A 26,935-nucleotide genomic window follows, 5' to 3' on the forward strand; every position below is an offset into this window, starting at 1 on the left:
ATTCATACAGTCCTCTCTGTAGATTGAAAACTCAAAAAAGTTTCATATCCATTGTTCAAGAATTAAAACAGAAAATCAATATCCCGAATTTAAAAGAAAACTTACAAATTAAACCAAACCCTTTAACTCTATTAAATATAGAATGTAATCTAAATTTAACAGAAGAAATATTAAAATCAGAAGTAAACACTGAAATACTGAAACAATTGTCTTTAGAGACAATTAATATTAGGTACCCTCCACAAAACTGGCTTCGTTTATACACCGACGGATCCTTGATCTCCAGAGAACAAGGTGCAGGTGTTACGTGCTGTCTCTTCTCACTTTATAGATCTCTTGGATATGGAACAACAAGTTTTGATGGTGAAATCATTGCAATAAGTGAATGTCTCAGGAATCTTCTATGCCACATCAATAAATTTAAGAATGCAGTTATATTGTCAGACTCCAAAGCAGCTATTCTATCAATCGTCTCTAAACACACACCTTCATCTCAAACAGCAGAAATAACTAAAATGATCTCTAAATTAATATCACTCAATAAAAGAATTGTATCCAATGGATACCATCCCATTGTGGAATCCTGGGAAACGAGAATGCGGATGCTTTAGCAAAGAAGGGCAGCACTGCAACTTACAGACCTGTTACTAAATCTACATATTACTCTGTGAAAAGATTTATTAAATCTACATACTTAGACTTCAACAAACAAAATTTGATAACTTAGTCCCAAGGGAAAAAATGGAACTCTCTGCATCAAAATCCACAGTTAATTCCCGATTTACCACGAAAATCGTCTGTAGCTGCATTTAGATTGGCAACAGGCCATGATTGTTTGGCCAAACACCTGCATAGAATTGGAATATATCAGTCCCCTAACTGCCCATTGTGCAACTCAAACCAAGAAATGGATTCGGAACTCCTCAAAATCTGTGCTTCAGTGGCTAGTCATGATAATATCTTTGAAAAACATTGGAGTGGAAGAGGTCAAATGACTTTATTGTCAAACACCTGGCATTAGAAAACAACAACAACATATTTGTACATTATGCTTTTCAAACGTTTCTTTTCATTCACACTTAAATTTTCATTCGTCTACCTTCTTTCTTGAAAGAAAATTGTTTTACTAAACTTAAATCTTCAGTTTTTGACAACGGAAAGAAAGAATGTTGTTATTGTTTTGTAATGCCAGGCGTTTGACAATAAAGTCATTTGACCTCTTGCACTCCAATATTTTTCAAAGATATTATCATGACTAGCCACTGAAGCACAGATTTTGCGGTGTTCCGAATCCATTTCTTGGTTTGAGTTGCACAATGGGCAGTTAGAGGACTGATATATTCCAATTCTATGCAGGTGTTTGGCCAAACAATCATGGCCTGTTGCCAATCTAAATGCAGCTACAGACGATTTTCGTGGTAAATCGGGAATTAACTGTGGATTTTGATGCAGAGAGTTCCATTTTTTCCCTTGGGATTGAGTTATCATATTTTGTTTGTTGAAGTCTAAGTATGTAGATTTAATAAATCTCTTCACAGAGTAATACGTGGATTTAGTAACAGGTCTGTAAGTAGCAGTGCTGCCCTTCTTTGCTAAAGCATCCGCATTCTCGTTTCCCAGGATTCCACAATGGGATGGTATCCATTGGAATACAATTCTTTTATTGAGTGATAATAATTGAGAGAGCATTTTAGTTATTTCTGCTGTTTGAGATGAAGGTGTGTGTTTAGAGACGATTGATAGAATAGCTGCTTTGGAGTCTGACAATATAACTGCATTCCTAAATTTATTGATGTGGCATAGAAGATTCCTGAGACATTCATTTATTGCAACGATTTCACCATCAAAACTTGTTGTTCCATATCCAAGAGATCTATAGAGTGAGAAGAGACAGCACGTAACACCTGCACCGGCACCTTGTTCTCTGGAGATCAAGGATCCGTCAGTGTATAAATGAAGCCAGTTTTGTGGAGGGTACCTAATATTAATTGTCTCTAAAGACAATTGTTTCAGCATTTCAGTGTTTACTTCTGATTTTAATACTTCTTCTGTTAAATTTAGATTATATTCTATATTTAATAGAGTTAAAGGGTTTGGTTTAATTTGTAAGTTTTCTTTTAAATTCGGGATATTGATTTTCTGTTTTAATTCTTGAACAATGGACATGAAACTTTTTTGAGTTTTCAATCTACAGAGAGGACTGTATGAATGCCAATTGTTACCTGGTAATTGATAAGTTTTTCATATTGAATCAGTGCTTTTTCTTCTATTGTCATTTTGATGCTGTTAATATTAGTGAGGGATCTCATAAAATCTATTGGCGTTGTTTTGATTCCACCAGTAATGAGTCTGAGAGCTTGGTTTTGAACATATTCTATGTCGTTTATGAAAGGTGAAGTAATTAAAATTTCTCCACAGTATGTCAGCACTGGCTGTATAAACATTTTGTATGTAGTGTTCAAAGTATTGCTAGAGCATCCCCATTTCTTTCCTGCTAGTCTTTATAGAAGGGAGAATCTTTTACGAGCTTTTTCAGAAATGTATTTCAAATGGTTGCTCCATGTTAACTTACTATCGAAAATAACTCCAAGATATTTTGATTCATAAGTCCTACGAAGGTGTTGGCCATTGTATTGGATATTGAATTCTCTTTCTTTTTTACCGAGTGAAAATATTTGGTAGTTACTTTTGCTTAAATTAAGTGTCATCAAATTTGATGTATTCCATTCATGTAGTTGATTTAGAGCTTTAAGAGCAGGATTTTGAATTTTGTCTCTATGTCTGTAAGATCCGGAAGTCCACAAAACTATATCATCTGCAAATAGTGCTATTTTCGTGTTTGATTCCTCTAATAGGGAGGGTAAGTCATTTATATAAATATTGAATAAAGTTGTGCTGAGGACAGCACCCTGAGGTAGACCTCAATATGTTTGTCTGTAACTAGAAAATGTGTTATTGAATTTAGTGGCAATGAATTTTTGACTAAGGAATTCTGATATCCATCTGAACATATTGCTGGAGATACTTAATTTCTGGAGTTTTAGTAATAATTTATTTCCCCAAACAGAGTCATATGCTAAATGAAAGTCAATAAATATTGCCAAGGTATCTTCTTTCTTGTTAATTTGTCTTTTATTTCTTGGCCGAGGCGTATGACTTGTTCATTGGTAGAGTGTAGTTGTCGAAAACCGGCTTGTCTTGGTGATAAAAGATTTTGGGATTCTAAATACCAAGTTAATCTGTTGGAGATCATGGACTCCATGGTTTTTGCTATCATGCTTAATAGTGCTATTGGCCGATAATTATTAACATCATGAGCATTTTTCCCTTTTTTGTGAATTGGTATAATGATTGCTTTTTTCCAAGCTGCAGGAATTGAGGTGTTCCATGATAAATTGATAATGGATAAAAGTACAGACTTCGCTTTTTCCCCCAGATGTTTAAAAAATTCGGAAGTAATGTTGTCGGGGCCAGGAGATTTCTTGGTTTTTAAATTTTGTATACCTAGAGTTAATTCTTTGGAAGTAAAATTTTGATGAAATATTTCAGGTTTTGTACTAGTAATATTGTTTTTATTATTTTTATGTAATTCTCTTTTGATAAATTTGTCAGTTTTTTTTTATATTGGGATGTAATCTGTGAGAAATTGAGAAGTGTTTATTAAATGCGTTTGCTATATCTCTACTATCTGTTAGTGTTTTGTTATTATGAATAATAGGTTGGCTAGTATTTTCCTGTGTATTGGAAATATTCTTCAGAAATTTATATGTTTTAGCGATTTCGGTTATGTAATTCATATTTTCAATAAATTTATTGAAAATGTTCTTTTTTGCTATTATGATTGCTTTTTTAAGAATGGCAGTCTTCTTCCTCCAATCTTGAGTATCTTCTGGTGTTTTGCTATGTTCTGCTTTGGTTCTTGCTTTATCTCTATCTTGTTTCAATAAATTCAGGTTTTCTGTCCAGAATGGGGTGTATTTTTTTTATTTGCCTCGTGGAATGTGCTTTTTTGCAATTTTAAGAAGAGATTCACAGAAATATTTGATCAATCTATCTGAGTTTGTATTTTCCATTAGTGGTGTGTTGACCTTGAGGTGTTCGTCGAGTTCTGTTGTAAATAGTTTCCAATTCGCTTTCTTAAAGTTCCATGTTGTTTTGTTATTGTAGGGTGCCTGTGTTCGGTTTTGGTGGAAATGGATAGAAGCAATGATGACTCTATGGCCAGATCCAGGGTCTTCAATTATTTTTTTCTTGGTTTCGTGATGGATATCTGATGTTACTAGTAATAAGTCTGGATTTGTACCAGAACCAGAATAATGAATGAAAGTAGGGGGAATGTAATTTTAATGTACCAGTTATTGGTTTTAGATTGTGGTATCTGGCCTGCAAATTTTTCAGTGTGATTTTTGTGCTTATTCAATGGACAAAATATAAATGACACGTTAGAAATATTTTTTGTGACCAATCAAACAGTTTTTTTTTTTTTTTTTTTTTTTTTTTTTTTTTTTTTTTTTTTTTTTTTGGTGTTATAGGATCTTGTATAGGCTGGCTCTTGTGGCAAGTCTTTTAACAGTTTCTCCAATGCCATCACATGGACCTTTACCATGCGACGTTGCAAAGAAGTGTCATTCAGCACTGATTCCATAATCGTCTTCATGTAAACAATTATTATTTTTTTATTATTTTTTTTTTGTATTGTGAACTTGATCCATTGGAAAATTAGATGATTTTTTTTTCATATCGTTGAATTCTTGCTTTAAGAAATTGATTGCTTCGGATTGAAAAAGTGCAAGGGATCGGTGTCATGTTTCATGGTTTCTGAGATGACAATACTTTTGTGACGAATTTCTGTATCTCCTTTGAAATATACTATGAAAGGATGTATTGTGGTTTGGCATATGTTCCATTGCACACCTTGTATTGAATCTTGTATTACAAATGAATAATTTTCAGAAAAGTCTGCAATAACTATGTAATTTTCAGGTTGTGCATTTCTTTGCATTCCATCAAAAATAAAATATGGCTGACTTTTGAAGGGATGATGATGCATCTTCTACATGAAAAACTTTACATGCTAGGGAGCCTTTTACTTTTTTAATCTTTTCACGGGGGTATCATTTTTGTTGTAGCTTTCTTTTCTTGATAGGGGATTCTATTGACATCAAACTCTTGTTTAATTCCTCAATATTACTGATTTCTAGCACTATATCCATAGAACTGCTAGAAGAAGAACTGGGATAATCACTTTCTCTGTCCGCACTTTCATTTGATTCATGTTTATTAATATCACAAGAACTACCAGCTTCACATATAATTTCACCTGACCTATCCAGAAATTGAATGATTTTTACGGAACGAATCACATATTCGGACATTCAAAGACTTCTCTAAATTGAGCTTTATCAATAAGTCGCGACTTACGTGTCTTAGTGTACTTTTCTTTTTAAAAGCGTGATTAGCAAGGTAAATGGATTTAAACACTTGTTATATATTACGCGATCTTTACCATCACTCATGTTGTATAGAAGTCACGTCACTCCGTGAAATTCAAACCCAGACTGATTATTTTTCTCTTCTATATTCTGTTTACTGCCTTACCCAGCCTTGCTATCATCAAACACTTGGCTATATTACAGTATAAACATACAGCCAGTAGCAGCCGGTGATCGAAATCCTCGGTGAGGCCAGATGCAACTAGTATAAGTGCCTCTGATAGAAAATGTTTATTTATGATATTAATTATTATTGTTATTAGATTATTAATATCATTATTACTGTATTATTATTATTACTTACTTACTTACTTACTTACAAATGGCTTTTAAGGAACCCGAAGGTTCATTGCCGCCCTCACATAAGCCCGCCATAGGTCCCTATCCTGTGCAAGATTAATCCAGTCTCTATCATCATACCCCACCTCCCTCAAATCCATTTTAATATTATCCTCCCATCTACGTCTCGGCCTCCCTAAAGGTCTTTTTCCCTCCGGTCTCCTTTCGTGCCAGAGAATCAGTCCTATTCCGAGGCTTATTGTAGGGATACGTAACAAGCTGTTTTTTATGGTGATGGGTTGTTAGCCCTTCGCCCAACCCCCAAGCTGGAGGACCACCCCTTATCGGTTGTCCACGACTGTTTATTCAATATATTCGCAGCTACCCTCCATATCTGGAGGCCGTCTCCTCTATCCGCAACCTGAGGACATTATTATTATTATTAATATTAGTCTTATTATTACTAATAATGAAAAATAATAATTTCACCAAAAAAGCTGTTATGCTGCGAGTTTCAGTGATTGTATCAGTGTGATGAAGCAACCCATATTATGTGTTGAAATTTCCCTTTCTTTCTTTTCTTTTAATTTTTTTTTTTTTTTTCCTTTGACAGCAACAAATAAGGCCAACAGAGAAGTTTATTTTGCACCACATTACCACTGAGTCATTCCACGTCAAATCGCACAAAATTATACAAATTTTGACCTTCATATTTCTGATTGCGTTTATATTTTTTTTACCAACTCTATGGGTCTCATAAACCAACAAGTCTATTTTTATTTCCTCCACATGTTTTTAAAATATTACATGTTAAAATTCGTTAAAAATGTCGCACAATGCAACATTTAAAGCGTCATATTTCTGACGATATTGATGTTAAAATTTTTTTGAAAAATGCATTTAAAAGCTTAAAGTACTGTCTTTTATTAAATATTTACTAACTAATTTTAATATAATTATTTCAAATATTTTTTTATAATTCAATTTTTAAAACATATACATCAATGTGAAATAGCCCTATTAAAAATCTAAAAAAATGCCTATTAGGTGCACTGAAGTATTCTTAATAATTCCAGAAAAAATCAGAATGGGATCTCCAATAGTTTAATGGAAATTTAATTACTTATGACAGAATGTGTAGCGGTCGGCGCAGCAGCAGTGGACGGGAAGCTTTAAAGCGCGCTAAGAGGTTTATCGGCGCTGGATAATTGACTGAACTTTGCAACATTACACCCAGTACAGATCAAGTTACTCGAGGAAACACTGCTAATTTACTTATTATGATATCTTCAAATAATTGTACATTATGCTTTTCAAATGTTTCTTTTCATTCACATTTTAAATTTTCATTCGCCTACCTTCTTTCTTGAAAGAAAATTGTTTTACTAAATCTTCAGTTTTCGACAACGGAATGAAATAATATAATTTTAATGTACCAGTTATTGGTTTTAGATTATGGTATCTGGCCTGCAAATTTTCAGTGTGGTTTTTGTGCTTATTGAATGGACAAAATATAAATGACACGTTAGAAATGTTTTTTGTGACTAATCAAACAGTTTTTTTGTGTTGTTATAGGATCTTGTATAGGCTAGCTCTCGTGGCAAGTCTTTTAACAGTATCTCCAATGCCAACACGTGGACCTTTACCATGCGACATTGCAAAGAAGTGTCATTCAGCACTAATTCCATAATCGTCTTCATGTAAGCAATTATTTTTAATTTTTTTTTGTATTGTGAACTTGATCCATTGGAAAAGTAGATGATTTTTTTCATATCGTTGAATTCTTGCTTTAAGAAATTGATTGCTTCGGATTGAAAAAAGTGAAAGGGATCGGTGTCATGTTTCATGGTTTCTGAGATGACATTACTTTTGTGACGAATTTCTGTATCTCCTTTGAAATATACTACGAAAGGATTTATTTATTTATTTATTTAAATATACAGAATAAAGAATATAATTACAAATAAGAGAAATAGAAATAAAATAATACAATCAATATAAAAAAAGGAGATGCAGTAGTATTAACAAAATTTGAGACCGAATGAGCAGCACTCGTGTTCGGTCACAGTTCAGATATAATATTAATAGGCCTATAAGAGAATATAAAATAAAATAAAGTAGGAAGTAAAATTAAAATTGTACTGTATTGTGGCTTGGCATATGTTCCAATGCACACCTTGTATTGAATCTTGTATTACAAATGAATAATTTTCAGAAAAGTCTGCAATAACTATGTAATTTTCAGGTTGTACTTTCTTTGCATTCCGTCAAAAATAAAATATGGCTGACTTTTGAATGGATGATGATGCATCTTCTACATGAAAAACTTAACATGCTAGGGAGCCTTTTACTTTTGAAACTTTTCACGGGGGTATCGTTTTGTTGTATCTTTCATTTCTTGATAGGGGATTCTATTGACATCAAACTCTTGTTTAATTCCTCAATATTACTGATTTCTAGCACTGTATCCATAGAACTGCTAGAAGAAATACTGGGATAATCACTTTCTCTGTCCGCACTTTCATTTGAGTCATGTTTATTAATATCACAAGAACTACCGGCTTCACATATAATTTCACCTGACCTATGCGGAAATTGATTGATTTTTACGGAACAAATAACATATTTGCACACTCAAAGACTCCTTTAAATTGAGCTTTATCAATAAGTCGCGACTTACGCGTCTTAGTGTACTTTTCTTTTTAAAAGCGTGATTAGGAAGGTAAATGGATTTAAACACTTGTTATATATTACGCCATCTTTACCATCACTCATGTTGTATAGAAGTCACGTCACTGCGCGAAATTCAAACCCAAACTGATTATTTTTCTCTCATGCCATCTGTTTACTGCCATAAAGTTTACTGCCTTACCCAGTCTTGCTATCATCAAGCACTTGGCTATATTACAGTATAAACTGTGAATAACTGAGCTGACAATAATAAAATAATTTTAGATAAGATATTTACTGTTCCTTAAGGTATTAATCATTTGATGATTAGTATGGTGACATCAGATGCAACGGGAAATTTCCACGGGCAGCCTTCTAGCCTATGGCTGCAAGCAGTTCATTAGCTGGGCATCGCGAGCGCGTGCATGCCTCCGGAAAATAAATTGTTACAAATGTATGGGTGCCGATCCCATATTTATAAATGCAGTAGTTTACAGATAATACATCAGCGAACAAGTCTATATTTTTTTTTTTTTTTCAGATTTTTAACTTGGCTATTTAATATAGTAATTTTGCTTTGAAAAAGAAATGATTAAAAAAATAGGCCAAATTTTAAATTTATTTGTGATAGGCCTAAAGTAATAAAAAGTGTTGTATTTCGTCTTTCAAATGCGCCAAACCGCAAATCTCAATTATATGTAGACACAAAGTTCCAAGCGAGTTTATGTAACAGTGCGCGTATAACTTGCGTAACTTCAAATATTCATAACTACAGAAATAATTAATAATTGTGAATATAAAAAAATATGGGTCTCCTTATTTGATGTCTGGAATTCATGAAAAAGAATTCGACCATTTCCGAGAAGGTCGTGTTTTATTGCTGTGCGATTTGACGTGGAATGACTCCACTTAACCATTTATGTTGCCCATACCAGGATGTAATAGAAACTCGCGTTTTAAGATTATCTGTCAGAAAAATTGTCAGTGATGTCATAGGTATCTTGGTAGGCTCTCTCTTTATTTAAAACTTCCTTTCTTTCAATATTATTTCTTCTCGAAAAAGGACACTCTAACAATGAATTAACTACACCAGAATTATTTCTCGCAATTGTTTCTGTTTATATTTTCTCGAAATACATAACAACATTAGCCCAGATTCACTACTGTACTACGAAGTACAATAGTATAACACCCTCGCTTAAGTCATAAACTAAGACATAAAAGGAGAGAATAGTGTGGGTCTCCGCCTGCCAAAGAGCTGGTATGTTTGTTATTTATGGCCTATTTAGGAAGACAAGTCACCCTATTCCCACTCCACTCTACCCTTGAGGCCGGCCCATGGTTGGGAGGAGTGAAACCTGACCAGGCCAGACAAATTGTGCCTCAGTTACAACGTTTTAAGCGCAACCTCAAAAGCCCGCGAAGACACATGAAAATTCAAAAGCAGACCCGGCACGAGCGATTCTGGCCTCAGGAACAAATTTTACTGCAAAACAGGTCTATATATATCACAAGCCAGACCCGGCACAAGCGATCCAGCCTCAGGAACAAATTTTACTGCAAAACAGATCTATATACATCACAAAGTTTTCAAATGCTTCTATACAGCGATATATGCTTCATTGAAATAACTAATACATTACATAAAAACAAAATTTGATTTCAGTTAAGCAAGTGACTGAGGCCCGGCCTCACTTGCCTCAGTCAATCAGCCGCCACTGCATACAGCACTGTGAAGGGCTTCCCCTCTTATCTGAGCTGACAATAATAAAATAACTTTAGATAAGATATTTACTGTTCCTTAAGGTATTAATCATTTGATGATTAGTATGGTGACATCAGATGCAACGGGGAATTTCGTAAAACTTTCCGCGGGCAGCCTTCTAGCCTATGGCTGCAAGCAGTTCATTAGCTGGGCGTCGCGAGTGCGTGCATGCCTCCGGAAAATAAATTGTTACAAATGTATGGGTGCCGATCCCACATTTATAAATGCAATAGTTTACAGATAATACATCAGCGAACAAGTCTATATTTTTTTCAGATTTTTAACTTGGCTATTTAATATAGTAATTTTGCTTTGAAAAGGAAATGATTAAAAAAATAGGCCAAATTTTAAATTTATTTGTGATAGGCCTAAAATAATAAAAAGTGTTGTATTTAGTATTTCAAATGCGCCAAACCGCAAATCTCAATTATATGTTGACACAGAGTTCCAAGTGAGTTTATGTAACAGTGCGCGCATAATTTGCGTAATTTCAAATAGTCATAACTACACAAATAATTAATAATTGTGAAAATAAAACAGTACAGGTCTCCTTATTTGATGTCTGGAATTCATGAAAAAAAATTCGACCATTTCCGAGAAGGTCGTGTTTTATTGCTGTGCGATTTGATGTGGAATGACTCTTTTAGAGTCAGTAAAACTTTGAATAAAAAATTGTCACTTTTTCATTTTTATTAATTTCAGATTTTTTCCTCGTTTTACCAGTTCCATAATAAACTGATTTGGTAACATTTCCTAATTTTAAACATTAAATAATTGGCTCAGCATATATAACTTTTTTTTTGCAAAATATTATTTCACTATCACTTTAGTTTGGTATATTGAAATGTTTGATAAGGAGAATTGAGAAAATTATCATATTATATCCTAAATTTGCTATGGATGTGAATAAAAGATAAATACAGTAGGTACTTAAAATTTTATTAATTTATTATTCATATTATCTGGTGGTAATTTACAAATTACCTCATTTTTACTTATACTTTTGCACATGGGCGCATGGATGGATGGAAACTACCTACCAGAAATACGAAAACTGAGATTCTTGGAAAATTCCAAATGAATAAAATAACTCCTTTTTTTCTAATGTCTCATGTTGCAACTTTCATACAGCCTAAAATCTATAATCCTTTTAGTGGAAGTAAGAACATCAATAAAACCATAAACGCCAATGTACTCTGCACCTACCAATGATCATTAAAGAAATACGAGGTCCAATTGACAGTATTTAAACAAAAAGTAGCCAATTAAAAAAAATGATAGCAACGTTAATGTTAATGTTATGTTTTATTTAACGACGCTTGCAACTGTAAAGGTTATATCAGCGTCGCCGGATGTGCCAGAATTTTGTCCCGCAGGAGTTCTTTTACATGCCAGTAAATCTACTGACATGAGCCTGTCTCATTTAAGCACACTTAAATGCCATCGACCTGGCCCGGGATCGAACCCGCAACCTTGGGCATAGAAGGCCAGCCCTATACCAACTTGCCAACCAGGTCGATGATAGCAACGTCATGGTTGTGTTAGTTTTTTTCAAGACCCATTCGGCCATTCCAGTGTAATAATCTTAATGTCCCTGGCCCACACCACCACATGAAGGATCGCCTTTTGTTCACACTACAGTATGAAGATGATGGGTTAGTGTCATCCATTAATATTTCCTGGAATTAAGGACATCACGTTTTGTCCATAACTATTTATATTTTTGTCAAGCTGGAATTTTTTTTTTTTTTTTCACTTCATGCACATAAACTTGAAACAAAATTTGAAACTTATTTTCTGTAAATAACTTATTGCTAAAATTTCGCGCTTTTCGCAAAATGAGTCAGTTTTGCTTCAAATCGAGCTTTTCACTGTAATTCCCGAAAGTAATGTCGATATTTTATCTACTACAATCACTTCATTTAATTCCAATGGGAAGTACCATCAAGGGCATTTTGCATTACCCAGGGTGCACAACAGGGAGGTGGTCTACTTTACACCCCCTGATTTCAAAGATGAGATAGGTACATAGACACCACCAAACAATAAGCAAAGGCAAAAAGTGGACTTCACTACTAATCTCCGAGGACGTCCCACATCAACCATGCAGAGAAACAATTATAGCAGTTCGTGTTCTTAATAGTCAAAATCTTCTAGCTGCTCATCTTCATCAGATCTCCATTTTGCCATCACCATCCTGTGTTTTGTACGAAGACAGTGATAGTGTTATGGACTGGAATCACGTTCAAAAGTGTAGTGCATTAAAAGAATTTTTGACTTTGTGTCAAGTGTCTGGACATTAAATTAAATAAATGAATAAACAAACACATTTTGTAAAGATACCTTAAAATTGCTTTGATATATTTTTTGGCGCGTTTATCATTTATGCGGAAAAAAGAGTGCCTCTATGTACTGAATATTCCTATTCTGTGTAGATGGCTTGATAAACAGTCATGGCCTGTCATCAATCTAAACAAAGCGACAACAATTTTTTGTGGTGCTTGTAGAATTTCTTGATATTATTTCCCATGATTTGCCTTTAATTTTGTCCTCTGCTTCTTTTTTCTGGATTAATTAAATTTAATTTGTTGCGGATAATTTGTTTTATAGAATGGAAAGAAAATGCTTGACTTTGTTTCTGTATTATTGTTGTACCTCTTTTTGCCAGGCATCTGCTATTTCATTTCCGGTAAATGCAATGTGAGGGGATCCATTGTATAGTACGAATGATCTTTTTTAAATTCTATGGTGTCAGGGAAAAGTATTATAAGTCACTAAAAGCACATTTTGAAATAGAAGCATTTAAAAGTTTGTTCAAATATGTCAAGTCATGGAGTAGCCTACTGGTAACGTTTATTATTGAACTGAACTCATTTCTAAATATTTTAGGACTGCTGAATCAAGTAAATAAATAAAAATTAATTATTTTAATATTTACACCAATTTTAATGACATATTGTTTTGATCAGACAGACTTAACACCTTATACTAATTTGTTCAATTAATTGTATTAATATTTTAAGCAAAATAGTGTAATTATATGTAAATTATAAAAATAAACACATACTTCTCCGATTTTCATCGCAATGTAATGGTGATTTGAATAACAGTAGTCACTTTATGACGTGATTTTAATTTTTAAGTCACTTCAGGATTACCGTATTTCTTCACATAATCGTCACATTCTTTTTTAGTGAAAATATAATGGTGCAACCATTATGCGAAGAATAATGGTTTATAGCGGAGGAAGGAGAGGAATCAGTATTAGTGTGGGACACTGGAACCTTAACATGAATAATACCTTAAAAAATAAAAATTACTGTGGTGTTATTGAATGAAAAAAATTTTTATAGACTAAAAACATTCACGACCTTGATACATGAAAGTCGATATTATCTGACTACTACACGAGTCCTGGGAAAAATGATTGGACTAGGCCTAAAAATAAATTTTTCTGACATTTTGTATATTCGATTCCCTAACCGTTTCAAATGTATATCATTTTACCTTTTAGGTGTGTTTCCAAATTATATGTAATACACTTTGTCAAATCTGGCAACCTTTTCATAAGGTAAGCTAAATTTATTATTATTATTATTATTATTATTATTATTATTATTATTATTATTATTATTATTATTATTATTGAATGAATACTCGTAAACAACAACCACCACTCACAATTAAATTGTTTTGAACTGAAGGTGTTTTTCACTATTGACTTGGTGCTAACATCTTGCACCCTACTCCATTCACTTTCATTAGCTGCCATTCAGCGATTCCATGTGGACGGATGTGACTTTGCATAACATTTTTAACTAGTTTACTGACCCCGATATTTTTCAGTACATGCTACAACTCTCATACTGGATCACAGTGTAGTACATTAAACCTTGCATCTGTTGTGTAATTATTGTCGCAGAATTATAACTATACTTAAGATAGCAGCATCGTAAATGACTAAGGACGGATGTGACAAAAATATGCCCTTGAATTGAACACTTCTTTTGAAAACAAGAAAACTTTGTGAACTTAATAAAACAAATGTCTTGAGAATTTTTTATACTAAAAGTTATTTAATGTCATAAACGTTTCCTGTATTAATTGCACATTTATACCTGGATCACAGCATTTGTAATAAAATATTTTAACAACATTACAACAGACATAAACATAGAAATCAACTGAAGTAGTACTTAGTTCTAAGATTGTTCAAGAACATCAGTACTTCTAGAAAGTACGTAATGGAGTCTTGTTTCCTGTAACCTTTATAGTTGGTTCTGGAAGAATACCTTCAATTGTTCATATGAAATATAAGACACATCATTTTCGTCCATTCTGAAAATCTGAGCGTTTTCTTTGTCACACACTCTCAAGCACATAATTTTAACTTCACCATTTTCTTTAGCTACCAGAACCTCATTCCAAGATTTCTTCCTTTTCTTGATAGGGTTACCATGAGAAGAAATTCTATAGGAGGACATGGAATCTAAAATAAGAGGACATTGCTGAGAAAAGGTCTTTTTAAAAATTGGTATGAACAAAATTAAAGATAAAAACAATGGCTCACCTTAGTCAGTTTTCTCACTAGTTGCTGGATCAGAATTACATCTGTACCCTACTTATCGGTGGAGCCCACTTTGTGCACAAGAGTCTGAAGAGACAAACTTATATCTTGTAACAAATAACTATTGAAATGTTCACAAGACATGTCCTTGAAATTATATTTCACCATGTCTTCATTAGCATGCAGTTTCATTCTTTGTCCATTGAGCAGATATTAGGGAAAATACCCTCTCAACACTTCCATTGTGACTTGGGATAAATAAATAGAATTGACATAATTTTAAGATGAAGGAGCGGAGAAAAATTCTCTCTGGCACCGAGATTCGAACCCGGATTTTCAGCTCTACATGCTGACGCTCTATCCATTAAGCCACACCATATTCCAATTTGATGCCGGATTGAATCCTCTCAGTTTAAGCTCCACCTCTTAGTTTCCCTTTAGTGACCAACCCTCATGCACTGTCACAGATGTGTGATAGTCTTGATTTCGATTCTAGCTGGTCACACTGACTAACATATCTAGGCTTGTTACTACCAAACGGAACATTTCAGGACATAACTTAAGTTCTCATATGAAAATTGTTCATAATTGTTTTCTCTATCATCCATGAAAGCTTGTAACATAGTCACTGAATCAGTGGCATGCAGTGCCTGCTGCCTTAGGGTAAGCTGTCCTTTTATAGGTAACTTAATGTCACTACTACTCGGCAGTATTTTATAATCCAGCTTTATAAGTATATTATATACCGGTATTATGGTCATTAAATCAGTCTAGCAGATTTCGACAACGAGCACGAAACTAATAAAGAAATAACACAAAATTTTAAAGAAATCATATCTTGTTTACTTGAAAGAAAACTACATTCTTTCCTCTTGCTTCGTAAACTCATTGATAACATCACTGTAAAATGTTGGAGAAGCTTCTTTTTCTCTATTGACATCAAGTCTAGGTTGTTCTTACCCTTGAGTCGATCATACAAGTGATTTCATTCATTTAATTCTTCAACCGATGCTGATGTGCTGGGTATGAACAAAACAAGTGATGTCAACGCATACAGTTCAGAAAATGCTGTGTACAGCCACTTAAATTTCAAATGTGTAGCTACTTCATGAGAGTATCACGAATAATTTTTTCATATTGATCAAAATTTCTAAATTATCCTGCCCCCTTTTTTTGAATTTCAAGTCCGGGAGCTTTGACGTAGACTTCCCTGCATTACAAATATGCTTTTTTCACTGAAAGATCGGCAATCAAAACGACTTTTTCAGCATTTTCTCTATTATGCACTTATTTTAAGTAATTAGCCTATATGACACACTTCAATTTACACTTACGTATCAACCATGAAACACTATTCACTTCTACTTTTGCATACCAATATTCTTGGAATTAGAAATCACCGCTAAAAGCACACCTACTTAGTGCCTACTAGACCGACATAAGCCAAACGATTGCATATAGAGAACAAGCACACATGCGTCAGAAGCCAGCAAGACAAGATAGAAGGCAAGAGAAAGCTCGTTGCGGAGCCAGAATGTGGCACACAGAGAACTGGCTGGCTATGTGATCATGGTTTCAACGGCTGACTGTACAGCAGAGTTCATTGTGATGCTGCCGCTGGCAAGACAGGACGAATTTAAAAAAATGGATATTTATTCATATTAACTTTGAAACTAATATTACCTTTAAATAAATTTATTGTTAATATTTAAATAGTCAGGGTAGGCATAGCATACATAGACTACCCTGAATGCACACCACTGCACTAAATCACCCTGTAGATTGTTTTATAACCTTGTGATATTTGTTGAACTTAACTCAAGTTATTTATGGGTTTCAAAACCAATTCCGCACTGTGCACAATGCAGGAAAAGCAGAAACATATCATTATTATTTTTGAAAATTAAGAATCTTCCAAACGAAATTGAACATTGCATCAAACAATTACTGAACGTATTTCTTCTCAAAAAGTAAGAAAAGCATTGCGTGAAGATTCTTTTCATCAATGGAGCAAATTGAAAAGTAAAGGTTTGGGAGTTGTTTTATATTCTCACTGGAAGAGAGGTAATTCGTGGATCTCAACCAAAAAGGGACTTTCGAGCAGTCAGTGGACGCAAGCCATTAAGATGAACTATAATACAATACCTGTACGTACTCTCCCTGGTAGAACTCTTGACTTAACCCGTTGCAGAAGATGCGACGAGCAAGAAACGCTTCCTTACGTCTTGGGTTTCTGCCATCATGGAGAATTGCTCTGAATCAATAGACATAATACGGTTCATTCTCTCCTCGCATCTTCAATCTGTCAGAATGCTTCCTATGAGGTTTATGAGGAGGTTGGTTGCATCTCTTCTGATGGCTCTACTAGACGTGCTGATATCATCATAATTGATCGGCAGAAGGATAAGGGTGTCAGTCTTGATCCCATAATCCGTTTCGAGATGCATGAGCAACAGCCACAAGAGGTGTGTCATGAAAAACAAGTCATCTATGAGCCTTGTTGTCAGCATCTTGGAGCACAATACCACATCACACATTGGACAGTTTTTGGGCTCATGTTCCGTGACCGTAATACGATCCCACGAGAAACTTTAAATCAACTTAATTTAAAATTTCTGATGCAACGATTGATGCCATAGGATCTCATGTGTTAAAATCATCCATAGCTATAATTAGTAATCATTTGTACCAAAGAAACTTTTATTGTAAATGATTTCCTATGTTTTCTTATCATTTATCTTAATGTTTTTCTTTTCTTTCAAATTGTACATAATTGTTTTTAATCATTGTTCATTGTGAATTGATTAGTAGGCCGCTCTATCGAACCCTTATTTAGGGCGGCTTTTGTTGATACAAATATCTCGGTTTCGAAAGTGGCAGTAAATATTCATGGTGATTCTATAGTGAAATGTTAATTTCCATGAGAAATATGATAGTCGACTTCTGTGCATAGGCTAACAAAGTTCAACATACAAATTTATTTTTAGCCATTAAGTACTATATTAGAAATTTCTTTGTTTGTGCCTTGGATTTTGTACTCATACCAATAGGCTTACGTATAATGAAGTTTGAAACTACAAATAAATTGCTGAACTAATTTAAACATTACCCACACAGCAACACTATTAATCAATAGAAGAATGAATGAAGAGATCAGAAATCAATGTGATTTTGAAAGTCAAAATAAATGTTGGAAAACATTTGTACACAACTAGAATATGATCCCTGATTCTTCCAGAAATACTGCTACAGCACACTTCAGAATTTATACTGGACATGATTGTCTGATGGCGCACCTGCATCATCTCAACATCTACCCCTCACCACACAGTGTACTGTGTGAAACATCAAATTCCATCATGAATGGAGAACATTTATTACAATACAAGACCATAGACAAAGTAAACTATACTCCTGAGCAGCAACTTGTTAAATATTGCTGGGAAGTCAGAAGGCAAATGGAGGAGATCCAGTATGCCAGAGCATTAGCAACTAACTAACTATTTAAATATTACTTTCTGTATAATTTTATAACAAATTCTCCCAACAATTTTGTTTTAGTTAAATGATGCTGTATGTATTGACTTTCCAAATATATCGAAACAAATTAACTTTCTCTTTTCCAGACCCAGACTACATGGTTTCTGGTCCATTGGATTTTCAAAAATGTGTTGCAGAGTCATCTAAGACACAAGCAGAATTTGTGAGTACCATTGTAAATCAGTATAGAATTTCTGAAACATTAAAATTGTTTTTGATGTTAGAATCTTTTTGCTTTTTGTTTGGCAGGAGATACATCCATTGTTTGAAACAATGTTCAGTGATGCATATCCAAGATGTGTGATTATGATGAAGCGGCTGGACCGTTTGCCTCCATGGTTTGAGAGGAGTTGGCAGGGACATCAGATGTAAGTCTTCTATTTATAATTTTGAACTCCAGCATTGTGTCTAAGTACTATTTTCATAAGAGCGTCCATTACCTTTGACAGTAGTAATTTAACTGAACAATTTGCCTCACTCCATTGTCGCACCAGTAAAGATTGTGTATCAAAACTATGTATTCACAAATTGCACGAATTCCTAACATCACCGTAGTGCAGGTTGTATTGCTGATATATGGAAAAGAAAATAAAAATGATCATGACCTAAGTGCAGTTATCAGTGAGCTGATGTTTATTCATAAAAGATGTGTGATTTGATCTTTAGCAGATCCTTTGAGATTGATGGTATACACGTCCGTTGAATTGTCACATCAATGGACGTGTATACGTCACCAAACATCGTAAGATGAAGATTACATTTGTAAAGTTTCTTTCAAGCCATAAGCAGTGCTGACTAGATGAGATGCTATGGACAGTACTCTATAACAGAGTCGCCAATTTGAAAGGATAATTCCAAGCCTTTGGCGTGAGACGAACTCGATAGCTCAGTGGTAGAGCGCCTGACCGGAGAACAGGAAGTCGCAGGTTCGATTCCCGCTCGAGGTTATGAAATTTTTCTTTCATACCATGGCATGATTGTGACTATAATAGTATTTAAATTCATTAATATGTCACATCAACGGACGTGTATACGTCACCAAACATCGTAAGATGAAGATTACATTTGTAAAGTTTCTTTCAAGCCATAAGCAGTGCTGACTAGATCAGACACTATGGACAGTACTCTATAACAGAGTCGCCAATATGAAAGGATAATTCCAAGCCTTTGGCGTGAGAAGAACTCGATAGCTCAGTGGTAGAGCGCCTGACTGGAGAACAGGAAGTCGCAGGTTCGATTCCCGCTCGAGGTTGTGAAATTTTTCTTTCATACCATGGCATGATTGTGACCATAATAGTATTTAAATTCATTAATATTTTGTACTTACAGAGCTGTAACAAAAAATATCAAGAGAAAATTGGATATTAATGGCTCAGACAGATTTAACTTTTTTCGACGGTGAGTATGAATTTAGTTCTTCTGATGTGATTGGTATACGAATTGTTAGAGTAACCCTTTGGAACCAGAATTTATATGCTGCAGTAATACTTAGCTGATCAGAATTTAAATACCGTAACTTTAAATTTTAATATGCATGCTATTATAAAACAATATTAATTCATAAATTACTGATTCTTATTTTCTTATCTGGCAGAACAGTTATTAAAAAATAACATACCGGTCGTAGATTATGACATGATACATCTGGTTTATGCGGGCTTACTTCTTACTTCTTGGCATGTGCATCCAGTATCATCTGATATTGATAGCATGATGCATATCATATGCAGCTGGCTATTGAATGTTGGCTGTTGTGTACTGGTAGCAGGTTGGAACTCGGAATATGGATACATAACCATATGTCCACTTAAATCAATCATTATTATTACATACAAGTGATGTAGCATCAGTTGTGGTTGATTTCAAAAGTGAAAAAGTTAAGATACATGTTTCAGTGTGATCAAATTACAGTCATAATATTTCTCTGCATTAGTCTGAGTTCTAAAATGAAAGTAAATTCGTGTTAAAAATATTCAATTTTGGTATGGGCAGAAGTAACTTGAGAATTGACTGTTACATAAAAATGCAACACCCTTTCGCCTTGTTCTTCTTATATTTCTCCTTTATTCTCTTTGTTCACCTTGCATTCTCCATTTTTCTTCCTCTTGTTCTCCTTATATTCTCCTTGTCCTCCTTGTTTTTTCGTTTTCCCTTTGTTATCAAGTAAGTACCAGTAAGTTATTAAATTTCATGGATTAGACTTACCATCGATTCTGTAAAAGGACTCTTGTTTTAGTGAAATTTAATTTCAGACATTTTACATGTAAACGTATGTTTGGCTTTTTGTACAGTAACAAGAAATTGTTAAAGAAAATTAGATCTAGTGATAAATATGCTGAAGCTACAAAAGTCATATAAATGACGAAGTTGGTACAAGAAGTTCGTTGGTGAGAGGAATGTATAACCATTTTCAGATTTTAGAATTACCCTTATCTCATTGTATTCCCCTTGTTTATTTTATCTCAACAATGCCATCTACAACATTTGGCAGCTCGTGCATCAACTTGATTGCCATAAGAAATTTGGATGGCTTGTGATGCAGCAACCACATATCATACTTCTCATATCATTCCCCTATTCTTGTCGTGTACGATTCCATTGAATCTGTAGAGTGCTATGATTTATTGCCCATAAATTATGATTGCATACACAATCTCATTACATTGCTCTCACTACTGACACATAATTCTAAGAAAAGATATGCAGCACAGTAAAGCTTGCACCTGTCGACTGGTGATCTCACCCACACATAGTTCTATCTAAAGATATGCAGCATAGTAAAGCTTGCACCTGTCGACTGGTGATCTCACCCACATATAGTTCTATCTAAAGATATGCAGCATAGTAAAGCTTGCACCTGTCGACTGGTGATCTCACCCACACGTAGTTCTGTCTAAAGATATGCAGCATAGTAAAGCTTGCACCTGTCGACTGGTGATCTCACCCACATGTAGTTCTATCTAAAGATATGCAGCATAGTAAAGCTTGCACCTGCCGACTGGTGATCTCACCCACATGTAGTTCTGTCTAAAGATATGCAGCATAGTAAAGCTTGCACCTGTCGACTGGTGATCTCACCCACACATAGTTCTATCTAAAGATATGCAGCATAGTAAAGCTTGCACCTGTCGACCGGTGATCTCACCCACACGTAGTTCTATCTAAAGATATGCAGCATAGTAAAGCTTGCACCTGTCGACTGGTGATCTCACCCACATGTAGTTCTATCTAAAGATATGCAGCATAGTAAAGCTTGCACCTGTCGACCGATGATCTCACCCACACGTAGTTCTATCTAAAGATATGCAGCATACTAAAGCTTGCACTTGTCGACTGGTGATCTCACCCACACGTAGTTCTATCTAAAGATACGCAGCATAGTAAAGCTTGCACCTGTCGACTGGTGATCTCACCCACACGTAGTTCTATCTAAAGATATGCAGCATAGTAAAGCTTGCACCTGTCGACTGGTGATCTCACCCACACGTAGTTCTATCTAAAGATATGCAGCATAGTAAAGCTTGCACCTGTCGACTGGTGATCTCACCCACACGTAGTTCTATCTAAAGATATGCAGCATAGTAAAGCTTGCACCTGTCGACTGGTGATCTCACCCACACGTAGTTCTATCTAAAGATATGCAGCATAGTAAAGCTTGCACCTGTCGACTGGTGATCTCACCCACACGTAGTTCTATCTAAAGATATGCAGCATAGTAAAGCTTGCACCTGTCGACTGGTGATCTCACCCACACGTAGTTCTATCTAAAGATATGCAGCATAGTAAAGCTTGCACCTGTCGACTGGTGATCTCACCCACATGTAGTTCTATCTAAAGATATGCAGCATAGTAAAGCTTGCACCTGTCGATTGGTGATCTCACCCACACGTAGTTCTATCTAAAGATATGCAGCATAGTAAAGCTTGCACCTGTCGACTGGTGATCTCATCCACACGTAGTTCTATCTAAAGATATGCAGCATAGTAAAGCTTGCACCTGTCGATTGGTGATCTCACCCACACATAGTTCTATCTAAAGATATGCAGCATAGTAAAGCTTGCACCTGTCGACTGGTGATCTCACCCACACGTAGTTCTATCTAAAGATATGCAGCATAGTAAAGCTTGCACCTGTCGACTGGTGATCTCATCCACACGTAGTTCTATCTAAAGATATGCAGCATAGTAAAGCTTGCACCTGTCGACTGGTGATCTCACCCACACGTAGTTCTATCTAAAGATATGCAGCATAGTAAAGCTTGCACCTGTTGACTGGTGATCTCACCCACACGTAGTTCTATCTAAAGATATGCAGCATAGTAAAGCTTGCACCTGTCGACTGGTGATCTCACCCACACGTAGTTCTATCTAAAGATATGCAGCATAGTAAAGCTTGCACCTGTTGACTGGTGATCTCACCCACATGTAGTTCTATCTAAAGATATGCAGCATAGTAAAGCTTGCACCTGTTGATTGGTGATCTCACCCACACGTAGTTCTATCTAAAGATATGCAGCATAGTAAAGCTTGCACCTGTCGACTGGTGATCTCACCCACACGTAGTTCTATCTAAAGATATGCAGCATAGTAAAGCTTGCACCTGTCGACTGGTGATCTCACCCACACGTAGTTCTATCTAAAGATATGCGTCGATTTTTTTTTAAATTTCTGCATTTTCTTTCATTTTTTTCACTTTATGTAATTGGCCAGATATGAAAACCTTAATATGTGCTAGAGGATTAGCTTCTAAATATAACAATTTATTGTTAACTAAAGAGTTAAATTTTAATAGAAATTTGAGTCTAATGTAATTGGAAATTTAACATACGATAGTATACATTTTGATACTAAATTATGTGCTTTCGTCTGCTGAATAATTTGGCACAAATGAATAGCGACAATGAACATTTTATGAATGATCTAAACAACAACAAGGCAGCATTATGATTTTTTAAGCAAGTTATGATTTAAAGTCTACTGTGTTGAAGTTGAAACTAATTTCATTACCTATTACAAAAGTGTTACATTATTATAAACATAGTAATTATATTGAATTAAGTTACTGTCTTCGCGCTACGAGTTGGCGCAGGGAGTAGATAGGCGGGACGGGGGACCTTCACGCTACACTCTGACCTGAAAACTTCGTCCACTTACTTGGCTACACGGGAACAGAGTCAGACATAAAAGATTCCACATCTTCGGTGCTGTCGCTATGACTATCATTATCACATTTTTCAAAATTTCTGGAGTATGATCTGTCCATGATAATCGTCTGTTTATGTTCCAGCCGTGTATATTAATTCGAATCTCTCAACAAAGCCATTAGCCCCACCGCCCCCATCCTAATGGACAACAATGAGTGTTCTGGACACATTTACGGTAGTCAAAACTCCCGTAACATTTTTATCGTGCCAGAACTTGGGAATCGTTAAATTGGTAGGCCTATCTATCCGCATTTCGTCCAGATACAAAATCGGTTTTTCCACTTTCCTAAGCTTTCTTATTTGCTGTAGATATCTTCACGTATTCTAATTTACAGTGTTTTCCTCAATTTTTTTTTTTGCTGCACACTTCTTCCACCTGAAATCCTTTTTCTTCAGTATTCGTCTTAATGTTGTCTTTCATTTCTAATCAGTTTTCTCTTGTAAATAGGTAGACGTTTGTTGCAGCTTGGTACTATTTTTTTACTTGTTATTTAACGACACTGTAATAACTACTAGCTTCTTCAGTGTCGATTGAATTGATGATGGCGAGATGGCATTTGGCGAAATGAAACCAAGGATTCGCCATAGATTACCTGACATTCGCCTTCCGCTTGAGAAAACCTCGGAAAATACCCAACCAGGTAGTCAGCGCAAACGGGAATCGAACTCACTTCCGAGCACAACTGCAGATCAGCAGGCAAACGCGCTACCTCCTGAGCTACGCCGGTGGCCCTCTTTCTTTTTCAAATAAAAATTCTCAATTATATCTTTTTTGTCAATCTCCAGTCGAAGTCATCTACATTTGCGTTTCGGCAGTCTGGACGTTTACATTTTTTTTCTCCCTCTGGTGTCGACAATGCACATTCTTCTGTGCAGTCTTTCATTTCATTCCTTATACGCTGTATTGTTCTTGTGGATAGATTAGAGTACTTTTCTACCTTTGCTGTAGGTTTCGTAAGAGGAATGCAAAGGCACTGTTGTTCTTTTTCTTCATCACAGAATTATTTTGCACTTCTAATAATATTCCTTTCTTCGCTATAGATTGTCAATCCTTGTTTCCGCTATGTCGACGATGAAACTAATAAAACACTACAGAAAAAACCCCACTATTATTTTCACAAAGTCGCAAAGATTCATAGACACGTGCAGTAGATGTTTGTGAAACAGGAATATTGCAGTGAACAGCGCGGTGCGCATGCGCGGCTGTTTCCCCTCCGCCCCGTCTAAGTACTTCAGCCGCCTTCTCCTGGCGTGACAACAGTACTTAATACATATTGATTACACAACTTTTAACACTTTATCACAAAGGGATAAAAATATATATAACATATATTACTTTCACATGTTAATGAACTAAGGTATTTTTAATCTTAGTTCATTAACACATGAAAGTAATATATATTATATATTTTTATCTCTTAGTGAATTACTTTCTTACAGGCCAGTAATTCCATACATGCAGCCAGTAGTGACAACCATCACTTATGAACCTGTGGTTAAAGAAGAGAGTCACGAACATGTTGAGGAAGCTGCAACTAGAGTACAGAATCGCAGCACACAGACAGATTACAGAGAGTCTGAGTCACAGACCAGCCCCTGGGCACCTCCCATGTTCACTCACTGTGCCTCAACACCTGAAGTGTTGACGCTAGCCAACCTCTCATGGGGTAAGGACGTGTAGTAATTGAAATTTATGCGAGAAATTTAACGTGTATATGTTATTTTGTTACTATTTGTGGACCTCTCATATATCGTAAAATAATAGTAATAGGGTACACAGTAAGACTTTAAACATACTAATGCTATTTTTAATTCATAGAATAAAATATATGTTGTTGTTGTTGTTGTTGTTTTCTAATGCCAGGCGTTTGACAATAAAGTCATTTGACCTCTTGCACTCCAATACTTTTCAAAGATATTATCATGGCCAGCCACTGAAGCACAGATTTTGAGGTGTTCCGAATCCATCTCTTGGTCTGAGTCGCACAATGGGCAGATAGGGGACTGATATATTCCAATTCTATGCAGGTGTTTGGCCAAACAATCATGGCCTGTTGCCAATCTAAATGCAGCTACAGACGATTTGCGTGGTAAATCGGGAATTAACTGTGGATTAAGAATAAAATATATAAATGTCATCATATACAGTGTTATTTTATTGTTTATTTAACAGTAGTGTTGAAGAATGTCATTGGCATGATAGTCTGATGATTACAGAGTAACAGCATTCTTTGATAGAAAAATAAGAGTGGTGTAGAAAATCTGCATTTAACTTTTTCATTGTACAGAGGTCGGCAAAATGGCTATCATGATGACAAGGTGACGTCATCAGGGGCTAGATCAGTCATTATCTGCACACAATCATTCATAAACTCAGCGGACATCAGTGATGTGAATCTATTGTTCGCATGATGCTATGTCTCTATTAAAAAGCTCAAAAAAGCGCATCTCTCAATTCCGTGATAAGTGGGAGAAACAAAATTTTTGTTGTGCAGAGAGTGAAAATGTGACATGTCTACCGTGTTAAAAATTATTATTATTATGTCGCCATTGTCGTCCAAATGCATAGATGTTTGGCAACGAAGCCATTAGTCCTCTTGCACTCCAGTATTTTTGAGGTATAGAATCTTCTTTTTTGCAGGGTTCTATATCTTCCTAAATCATTATAGGCAAAATGTAACAGTTTTTTAAAAAGGCACCTTGTTTTTATGTTAAGGCTGTTATTTCACCAATTTATAACCCCCAAAATGTTTGGAGAGTCACAACTACTGTTGGTTAGTGAGTCTAGACCTAGTCAGGAGGGCATTACATTGTTCACTTACCATGTACTTTTACCATCTGTGAGACGTTTTTATGCTTTGGTAGTCTAGCATTTATGTTAGAGTTAGAGACAAAGAGAGAAAGAAAGGCCTCGAATGCTCTAATACCTTCAGGTTCGAAGGGAATAAGAGTTCTACTAGGGGAGGTTGGATAGAACGTAAGAGAGAGGGAAGTTAATGTGGGAAAGTAAGAAGTACCAAATTCGGTCTTTAACTCACCAAGTACATCTGATTGAGATTCTGGCTGGTATGTACATCTATTATCAGACAGTACATCTCACTTGACGATATGTGTCAGAGGAATCCTGGCTTAGTTGCCTCATAAATGATGTGTAAATATGAGTCTATATGTGATAAATTGATTGCTTCAGAAGGGAGTCAATTGATCTGCTGTATCCTCGAGATTTTCATTATAAATTCCATCTGGGCTGTTGCTTTCTTGTCTTTCGCTATGCTTATTAGCTCTGTGCCATGTGACTCCAGCTCTCTGATTTGGGATGTGATGGTTATATTACCCTTTTGAGGAAAATGGAGAAACGTTTTTCTCAAGATTCCATTTTTTTTAGTTGGTTATTTTACAACGTTTTACCAACTGCTCAG

General features: G+C 35.2%; 1 protein-coding gene across 5 annotated transcripts in view; it reads left to right on the top strand.

The window, feature by feature from the left end:
• Positions 1 to 26,935, top strand: part of LOC138696453 (cilia- and flagella-associated protein 91-like) — a 95,724-nt gene that overhangs the window by 9,995 nt on the left and 58,794 nt on the right. For 4 of the 5 annotated variants that reach the window (XM_069821443.1, XM_069821445.1, XM_069821447.1 and 1 more), the window contains exons 2-5: positions 18,400 to 18,476; positions 18,563 to 18,681; positions 19,643 to 19,711; positions 24,957 to 25,183. In XM_069821443.1, the coding sequence (XP_069677544.1) occupies positions 18,400 to 18,476; positions 18,563 to 18,681; positions 19,643 to 19,711; positions 24,957 to 25,183 (492 nt within the window). The remainder of the gene's footprint in view (positions 1 to 18,399; positions 18,477 to 18,562; positions 18,682 to 19,642; positions 19,712 to 24,956; positions 25,184 to 26,935) is intronic. The other variant, XM_069821444.1, reaches the window with a different exon arrangement.

This window comes from Periplaneta americana, chromosome 3 (genome assembly GCF_040183065.1).
Source record: "Periplaneta americana isolate PAMFEO1 chromosome 3, P.americana_PAMFEO1_priV1, whole genome shotgun sequence".
Taxonomy (NCBI): Eukaryota; Metazoa; Arthropoda; class Insecta; order Blattodea; family Blattidae; genus Periplaneta; species Periplaneta americana.